Source organism: Tachyglossus aculeatus, chromosome 26, assembly GCF_015852505.1.
Source record: "Tachyglossus aculeatus isolate mTacAcu1 chromosome 26, mTacAcu1.pri, whole genome shotgun sequence".
Classification (NCBI taxonomy): Eukaryota; Metazoa; Chordata; class Mammalia; order Monotremata; family Tachyglossidae; genus Tachyglossus; species Tachyglossus aculeatus.
Window position 1 is genome coordinate 16,113,189 of NC_052091.1, and position 9,363 is coordinate 16,122,551.

Below are 9,363 nucleotides of genomic sequence, written 5' to 3' on the forward strand. Positions count from 1 at the left end.
ATAAATGGCAGAGGATAAAGGGAAGATACTCAAGGCACAGGGATGAAGACTTCAAGTCCTAGACCTCAGGATTTGGCGGTGGTGGTGGAAGGGTGGGGGGAAGGAGGGAAGAGGGGAGACCTGTCACCAACCTCAGAGTTGCAGCCTGTCCCTGCGGATTGTGATGCATCAGTGATGTCACCTCTGAGCCCAAAAGGGGTCTTCCCAGCTGGAGCCAGGGAGGGCTTTTGGAGTGTTGGCAGTTAGAGAGGGAGGAGGTGGTGGTGGTGATGGTTGGAGAATTTATGGTGGTTTGGTGGTTTGTAGTGTGAGAGTAGATTGGAATTCAGAGAGGCAAGAGGAGGATTTTGTTGTTAGTTGAGGGAAGGTGTTTTGGGAGGCATAGGAGGGCTAGGAAGGGGCAGGGTTGGTGGGTGGACTTGTTGTTGGCTAGCGAAGGGGGGCTTTAAGTTAGCGTGAGTTGAGGGTGTGATACCAATCAGCAGAATGTCTCGACTCAGACGGTCAGTCCCTTCTTGTGTCTGTGGGTCCGGGTTGCCATCAGCTGGGAGGGCTACAGAGGAGGAATGGGCTGGGGTCAGGGTTTGGGGGCTGAGGGAAAGCAGAGAGAGAGGTGACTCCCTGATTCCTAGCTTGTCAGGGGAAGGGAGGGAGGGGAGACCAGAGCCGGAGAGTTGGAGAGGAGTCCCACGCCAGCAGCCTCACTCAGCCCCCTTTCCGTCTCCCACTCTTCCAATTCTTCCTATGCTCCAGGAAAGTTTTACCAATGAGTAAGACTTCCAGGAAGGACAGCTGTCTGGAATGGATTAGGAATATTCAAAAAAGAAAATCTTCCATAATCACCACCTGGGTTACTCCAGCACCCTTGGTGCTGGAGGAGGAATTCAACCAGGAAATACGGAACAGAGGTGTGATGGGGAGGAGATGAGGTTGGGGTGCAGGGGCGGTGGGAAGGCTCACGGTCTCCCGGAGAGGGGAGTAGGGGGAAGAGACCCAACCCTCTGAGAGAGTTCTCACTGCGGGGTTTATCCTTCCTTCCCAGAGCTGTGCTTCCAGCTCATTCTCAGTGAGCTCCAAGGATTCCGAGCCCAAGGCAATCTAGTGGTAAGATCCAACTCTCCCTGAGCTTGATCATCCCTCTGGGCTGGGCCTTTCCAGGGCAGGTGATGTGAGCCTGGGGGTGGATGGATCCTGGAGGGGCTGCTGCCATGTTGAGGGGGGCATGGGAAGAGGATCCCAGAGCACAGTGCCCAAAATCTCTGCTGTTTCCTGGGAGCAGGGGGAGCAGACCATCAGCGGTTCCCTGTCCCCTGGTTCTTCTGCCACCAGGCCTTTGCGAGGAATCTGACATTGGTCCAGCTGAGGGAACTCATCCAGAGAGTCCTGGCTGACTTGAAGAGCTCCAGCTTGGCCAGGGTGAAAAATGCAGTCCGGCTTCTGGCCGTCCTGCTGCAGGTGCCCAGAGCCATAGACAATCAGGTAAGGAGCCCCCTGGGTACAGGGGTGGGAGGCTGGCTGAGTAGGGGTTGACTTTGGGGGTCAGACAACTAGTAGATTAGTAGACCTGAGTCACAAGTCACAAATAGCTTCTTGAAGATCTCCTCCGGCCAATGTATAGTTGAGATAGCCAACACCCAGATTTTAATGTCTGTCTCATTCACTTGATTGTAAGTTCTTTGATGGCAGGGATCATGTCTACCAACTCTATTATATGTATTCTCCCACACACTTAGTCAAATGTTCTGCATACGGTAAATGCTCAATAAGGAGCACTGATTGATTGATCTATTTTGACATCACCTGCCAACAACTTCCCCTCAAATTAGAAAATCCCTAAAATAGAAATTTCCACTTGTACTCTGTTTTGTTTCTGCATCTTCTATTTCAGTCTGTGTGTTTAGGTCTCCTATCTTTTTCTAAAAAAATGAATGGTATTTATTAAAGTTTTAATATGTGTCAAGCACTGTACTAAGTGTTGGGGTCAGTGTTTTATGCCATTGAGTCATCTCTGACCCATAGTGATGCCATGGACACATCTACCCCACTTCCATCTGCAATGGTTTTGGTAGTGTATCCATAGAGTTATAATGGGGTTGGACATAGTCCCTGTACCACACAGGGCTCACAGTCTTAATTCACATTTTACACATGAGGAAACTGAGCCTCAGAGAAGTGAAGTGACTTGCCCAAGGTCACACAGCATACAAATAGAGGAGCTGGGATTACAATCCAGGTCCTCTGACTGCCAAGCCCATGCTCTTTCCACTAAGCCATGCTGCGTCCTAAATTTTCCAGAGATACTCCCAAATCAGTTTCCCCCAAACAGCAGTATTTCAACAGCAGCAATTATATAACGACTATTAATCCAGTTCCGTGGGACTGAACCACAGTGGAAGAGATCATTCTGTATTTCCCAAGGAAATCACACCAATGAATATAACCATTCGACACGTTGATCTATTTTCACCATTATTCTTTCTATTTCCAATTCATCGACTGTCTCCTCTTTTTCCTTTAAAACGTATGGTCTGAACTAAATTTTATAGCTAGAATCCAACTACCCCACACTTTGAGATACTTCCTTATATCTGTCCTCAATGTTCAGCTTTATTCTTCCGTGTCGTTAGAAGTTTAATACACAATCCTAAATGTGTTTGTAATCCAAAAAATTCCCCCACTTTTCCCCTCGTTGAGAGTAAGTGAGGCAGGTTTCATCTCGTGTTGACGCCGAGACAGAATATTCCAGAAAGCCACAGATGGAACGTGACTTCCATTTTTGCTTTTTCTACATCACCCCCCAAATGTAGAGAACAAGTCAAACCCTGGCATGAACAGTTTCCAGGCCTGAACAGTCGGGTGGGGATGAGGTGGGGGGGCGGTGCCGACAATTTCTGGGGCTGGCAGCAGATCCGTGTCTCACAAGGGACCTTGCCGGGCTCACCAACCTTCTCTCTGGATCCGGCTCCTAACATGGAGCATGGAATGTACCACGGACCGGGCTGGTCCTGGACTGGACAAACGGTTCCTATGGCCCAGGATTCTCTCCCCGGCAGGCTCAGGCTCCTGCTGGGAACTGTTGCAGGGGATGAGAGCTGCCTTCTTTGTTTCCAACCACACAGGGAGTGAGATACCACTGAGCATCTCTAACTCTCCCTGCAGTAGCCCTGCAGTAGCCCAGCTTCACAAACGACCCAACCGGTGCCAGCGTGCTCCGCCGAAAGGCAAAGCCCCAAAGGGGCTCGTGGAATTAAACTCTGAACAAGCAGGGATCTCTCGCTCTCCCTTCTGTGGCTTCTCCCGGCTCACTCCGCCAACCCTTCTGGTCCATCTTAGAGGAATCCTTGGTGGACTGGAGCCAGCCTACGGGGCTGGGGTGGGCAGAGAGGAAGGGGTGTCCAGCAGGCGATCCAAATCTGACTCTGACCCTCCGTCTGCTTGCTGACTTCCAGGTGGCTGACTTTGTGAGGAGCGTGTATGAACAATTTAACTCCTCCAGCACCCTGGCTGGGAAGGCCCTCCTCCAGGAAGCCCTGGTCCTGCTCGCCTGTCACCACACTCAGGATGCAGTGCAGGTCTTCCTCGGTTATTCGCTACCCCTGGATGGGTATGGCCAACCTCCACACCTACCCCCACAATGCCCCCCATCCCAGGACAGAGCAATAACAGCCAGGATGGCCCTGGGGGAGTGACTCCGGATCCCTCCTGGGTGGCGGCACGGGAGCAGGGGTGATGGCCTACCGCAGACTTGGAGGGGGCTGGAATCTGGGGCGTCTCAGCCTGCTCCATCTCCCCATGATGGGGCACTCCTGGGAAGGGAGATGCTGGAGGATGGGAAATGGGGAGATGCCCAGGCCCCCAAGCCTGAGCTCCAGGGTCCCCGCAGCCCCCGGACTGGCTCTGACAGTCTCTGGGGCTGGATCTCGGGCTGGGGGAGTGGCGGGGAAGGATGAGTCCGGGTTGCGGCTCCACAGGCAGGTCCTTGACATATGGAAAGCCATGGGAGCGGATCCTACCATCGCCTACCGTGTGCTGCAGGAGCTCCTCTGTAATATGCTGGAACGACCAGTGCCAGGGAACAGAGGCTCCACCGACAACCGGAGGTCCATCGCGGTGAGCCCTCACCCTGGACCAGAGGGACAGAGCTAAGGGCAAGCCTGGCCAGGAGCTCAGAGCCCCACCCTGACCTTGGCCCCTCCAGCTCCCTCTGACCTGTCCACCTGCTGGATGGGAAGGTTGCCCTGGGAGCCAAGGGGATGGGAGGATGGCCCTTGAGGGCCCTGGGTCCCAGAGACCGGGTTGAGTCTCAGAGCTGGGCACTGCTCACTCCTCGGCCCTCAGAAAGCCCTGGATATGGGGTCAGAGGGAGCCAGAGGCAGTGGGGGCAGGGTGGGCCGGCCGGAGTTGGGGGGACGCCGGCTGAGCCCATTTCCCACCCCACCAGGCTGTGAACACACTGTATGAGCTGCTCTTCTCGTGGGAGTATTCGGGGGCCATTGTCCAACTCTTCCCCCAGCTCTTCCTGGCCTTCGTCATCCAGATCCAGTATGTCCTGGAACTGGGCCTGGCAGGGGAGTGGGAGCCGGAGGGTGTGGAGCCCACCGTGCCCTCCACCCTCAGCCCCTGGAGGTGAGCAGCTGGAGGGGTGGAGGTGGAGGATAGGACCCCTGATGGAGATAGTCCAAGTTCTGTCATGGCCGGGGACCAGAAGCAGCAGGAATCCCAAGAAACCCCTAGCCTGGGGTGAGGGGGCAGGGGCTGAATGCGGCAGGGATGAGGGGTTGGACGGCTCTGAGGGGCAGTGAATTCTGCTGTCTCCTGCCCCTCGGGTAGGGTTTGCTTGGGATAGGAGAGGGGTTTTTTTTTGAAGTCCCCATACTTGGCATGACTGACTGACACCTACTTCACCCCTCGTTGCTCTCAGGACGGCCCTAGAGGCCCTGAAGGGGCTTCTGTCCAGCATGGGATGTTGGCGGAGCTTCACGTCCATGGAGCTGCAGGATGGCTGGCAATTCTTCTCATGCCTGGAAATCTTCCAGGAGGGCGTGGCCCTGTTGGCCAGGTACGGTGGGGGGGCGAGGGAAGGGGATTAGAGGCAGGGGGCAGGTGATAGGGCTGGGAGAGAGGGTTGGAGGAGCCTCGTCAGTCAACTGTTCCTCCCCAACCCCTGAGCTCCTGTTCCTCGGGCCCTAGGTCTCCCCATACTCCTCTGTAAGCTCAGCCCAGCCGTGCTGTCTTCCCCAGGACCCTGGTCCAGAGCAGGTGTCTGATGGTGGCTGATCTCCTGCGTACTGTGTCCCGTTCCCTGCTGGGGAAGGGCCCGCAGGGCCGGAGTGTGGCCATGGGGCTGCTGGCCGAGGTAAGAACCAGGGCCAAGGACTAGGCCGAGCCGGCCCAGGTCATTAGTGAGGTTGTCACCATCAAGCAGACACCCCTGGTCCCTGAACCCTGGGAGAGATGGAGGAGAAGGGAGGACTGGGGCTGGAGGAGAAGCTGGTCACGCCACCACAGCCTGGCCCCCCCTGCCCCCTCTCAGTGGGTCCTGGCTCCCCTCCCCAAGGATGAGACCCCCCGCACTGCCTCCGCGGTCCAGTGGCCTTCATGGTTTCCCTTGGCAGTTGATCTGGATCCCCTCCCTGGAGGCTGTCCTGGACCTCAAAATCCTGCACCTCATCCTCCAGGACGGCCTGGGAGACCCCGACCCCGTGGTACAGGTCATCAGCCTGCAGACTCTCACCAGTCTGCCCCTCAACCCTGACAAGGTCAGAGGCCCAGCCCCAGGGCCACCCCCGGAGGGACCAGAGCTGGAGGGACCCCAGCCTAGGAACTGGACTCTCCTTGAGAGCCCCCCCGGGGAGGGTCCAGGTGGGGGCAGGGAAGGAGGGGCGGGACAGGACTCCCGGGCGTAACTAGGCATGGCCTGAGGGTGAGGATGCGGGATGGAAGCCCCAGGTCAGGTGGTGAGAGGAGCCGTCTCAGGTGGGGACAACCTCATCATCCCCCTCTCTGCCCTCATCTCCACAGAAGCCACTTTTTCTGGGTCAGCTCCCGTCCATCCTGAAGGGCTTCTATCGGGAGGATGAGGTGGGGATCCTAGCGGCCATGAACACGGCGATCCTCACCACCCAGAGTCTGGGCTCTCAGGGACTCAGCCACCTCAGTGAGGACATTGTGCTCATGCTGGGCCCGTTCTTTGACGACGTGAGTCTGAGAGGCCTGGGAGACGGGAGCAGCCGAGGCCTGGTCGAAGGCCGTAGCCTTCCGATCCCTTCCCGGGCCCCACTCTGGCTGTGCCAGAGCCCAGAAGGGGCTGCTCCCAAAGCCCCAGGCCTTGGGGGCATCAGCTGCCCTCCGCCACCTCGTCACCCCCGCACTGAGCCAGAGGGCTCTCCACCAGCACAGTGTCCCCTCTGCCACCTCTGCCTTCGCTCCCTACTCTCCCCTCGTAGACTTTGCCCCTGGTTATTCCTACCCTGGGGTTCCCAGGCCCTGCCCCGGTGGAGCCAGCCCTCCTCCCATCTCCTATCCCCGGCCGGAGTCTCCCCTGCCCCTCCCACAATCAACCGGGGTTTCTCCGCAGGAGAGACCCCGAGTGCGGGCCGCAGCCCTAGAGCTGCTAGGAGCCGTGGCCGACGGCTGGGTGTGGGAGGAGGAAGCCAGCTTGCAACAGGAGCTGATCCGCTGCCTCCTCCCGGTCCTCGTCCACACCAAGGATGAGGACCCTGCCGTCCAGAAAGTGAGTCGCTCTTCCCCTTCCACCTCCATCTACAGTCTCTGCCCTCCCCAGTCTTCCCTCTCTGGGTCACCATTCCTAGTCTTTCCAGCCCACTGACACCACCACTGGCTTTCCATTTGCAGAAAGCCAGATACTCATTCTTCCGGCTTGCCCAGAGCTTGGAGTGGAAATACATGCACCTCGTGGGGTGGAAACTGATTGGAAAGGAGAAAGAACGTACGACATATACCCCCATCTGGTGGGCCATGGTGAGCAAGTCCGGGATGGGGACTGGGGGTAGTCTTTGGGGGGCTGGGGAAGGAATTGTGGGCTAAGGTCAGTCCTGGGGGAGGCGCTTGGGGGTGGTCTTGGGAAAGGGACTAGGAAGAGGCCAAGAGCCTGGTGGAGCGGAGAGCCCAGTGGCCTGAGGATGGACTGGAGCTGGGAGGGGTGGGGGACAGCCACAGGAGGTAGGAGATGAGGATGGTATTTGTTAAGTGCATACTATGTGCCAAGCACTGCTTTAAGCACAGGGGTAGATACAAGGTAATCAAATTGTCCCATGTGGGGCTCACAGCCTTAATCCCCATTTTACAGATGAGGTAACTGAGGCACAGAAAAGTGAAGTGGTTTGCCCACTGAGGTGGGATTAGAACCCATGACTTCTGACTCCCAAGCCCTTGTTCTTTCCACTAAGCCACACTGCTGGAGCTGGGCGGAGTTGGGGGGGGGGGTGTCTCTCACTTTTCTTTTTCTCCACAGATGGAGAGCTTTGAAAGGTGTTGCCCGATTTTCCTCTCCCAGGCTCTGGGCTATATCAACAGCCCTCAGCCGGAGGTGCGATGGGCGGCTGTGTTGTTCCTTGGTGAGTGGGGAGTGGAGACCACAGGGAAAAAAAGAAAAACCCCTCCGTGCTCTGCCTTTGCCCCTTTTCTGGACCTAACCCCAGGGGAGTCCCATCTTCTTAGCTCCTTCGCTCCCACAGCTCCATGCTCCCTGACTCTAGGGACTGGACATGGAAAATGGCCTGAGGTAGTTCCTCGGGGAAAAGGATGGAAGGATGGAAGTGGAAATAATGACTTCTTTTGTTTTCTTTCTCCACAGGATACACCATCGCTATAAACCTGGGCAAGCCATGGCTCTCCAAAGAGGAGCTGGACTTTCTCACCCAGAGTGAGTCCCAACTCTCTCTCTCTCTGTTCTGTCCCTCCTCCATTTCTCCCCCTTGTTCTTCATTTCCTCCCTCACTTTCCTCTTTGAATGCCTTTCCCACCTGGTTATTATTGGCTTCTGATTCACTCTTTCTCTGCCTTCCTCTTTCTCTTGTCTTTCAGGCCTTTCCTTTGGGCTCTACAGGGTCTGGGTGGGTGGTGGTTGGAGGATTGAATGAATGAGAGAATTAGGAGAGGGAAGGTTGACGGGGGTGGGGGGAAGGGGAGGGCTCCTCCCAGGTTCCCGGGATGTGCTCAGAGAGGGGGGCTGCTCAGTGGGCGGCGCTGCCTCGTGTCCCACGCGCTTTTGCTCTCCTTTTCAGAATTTGAAACTTTACAGAACGACCCTCTGGCCAAGATCCGTAGATTCGTCAGGTCCTGCCACTTCAACAGAAAGAATAACGAGGAACAGGGCCAGCCCTGAGGGCTCCCAACCTGAGGGAGGGGTTGAAGCTGATGAGGATGAAGCAGCATCAGGAAGGTCCTCAGTGTCCCAGGCCCGGAACAGCAGGAGCTGCTGGAAGCCGTGCCATCAGGCCGGGGGCCTGGAAGAGCAGAGAGGATGCGCTGACCCCGAGCAGCCGGGTGCCGGGACCGGCAAGGAGGCTCAGGAGGCCTGCCTCCTCTCCGACAGCCCCCATTCCCTGGACTAGTTGCCCCCGGGAACAAAGAACGGGCTATGAGTGAACTCTAATCCTAGGGCTCTGGGACAGTGGCCACTGTGGGAATAAAAACTCTACAGCTTCACCCGGGTGGGCCTGCGTTTCTTTCAGCCGGCGGGGTGGTGGGAGGTGCGACGGGGGAGCTCCACTTGAGTCTGGAGGTGGCCAGTGAGGGGGTTCGGGGGGAGGAGGAGGAGGAGGAGGAAGGGCTGTGAGCTCCGGATGGCTCAGCCCAGACACTTCTGTGACTTTTTTCCTTGGGCCCTGTAGCCACCGGAAGAGGCATCAATTACTATTCTACTCTCCAAAAGCTCAGTATAGTACTCTGCACACAGTTAAGAGCTCAGTGAATACCACCGAGTGATGGATCGATTTTCCTGCTGAGGTAGGCTAGGTTCAAAATGGGAGGGAAGTTTAAGAGGGAGGAGGCAGAGACGGGGGAGGGATTCAATTGATGCAATAGTTTATAAGACAGCCACCTTGCAATCCCAACCTCTTCACAAAACAGCTACCTCGCAACTCTGGCCTGTTCACACAACAGCCAGTTTGCACCCGGAGCCTGTTTCCACAATCAGCCACCTCGAACCCCCAGCCTAGTCACACAACAGTCACCTCGGACTCAAGGCCTGTTCATAAAACAGCCACTTTGCACCCATGGCCTACTCATACAACAGCTAACTCACAACCATGGCCTATTCACACAACGACTGCCTCCTGTTCCTGGCCTGTTCACACAACAGACACCTCACACCCAGGGCCTATTCACACAACAGACACT

At 56.5% G+C, this 9,363-nt stretch overlaps 1 protein-coding gene across 3 annotated transcripts; it reads left to right on the top strand.

The window, feature by feature from the left end:
* The first annotated feature begins 267 nt into the window (after positions 1–267).
* Positions 268–8,642, top strand: LOC119946066 (maestro heat-like repeat family member 5). Of its 3 annotated transcripts, XM_038767450.1 has the most exons (16): positions 268–503; positions 754–908; positions 1,043–1,104; positions 1,330–1,479; positions 3,450–3,604; positions 3,972–4,110; positions 4,442–4,626; positions 4,922–5,059; positions 5,242–5,356; positions 5,679–5,759; positions 6,022–6,198; positions 6,578–6,733; positions 6,856–6,981; positions 7,475–7,577; positions 7,817–7,885; positions 8,247–8,642. In XM_038767450.1, the coding sequence occupies exons 1-16, from the start codon at positions 487–489 to the stop codon at positions 8,345–8,347; spliced, it is 1,929 nt and encodes a 642-aa protein (XP_038623378.1). In that variant the 5' UTR covers positions 268–486; the 3' UTR covers positions 8,348–8,642. The 3 variants fall into 3 exon arrangements, with proteins under 3 accessions (XP_038623378.1, XP_038623379.1, XP_038623380.1); XM_038767451.1 differs by lacking the exon at positions 6,022–6,198 and having other exon boundaries at positions 5,616–5,759; XM_038767452.1 differs by lacking the exons at positions 3,972–4,110; positions 4,442–4,626 and having other exon boundaries at positions 5,616–5,759.
* The last annotated feature ends 721 nt before the right edge of the window (positions 8,643–9,363 follow it).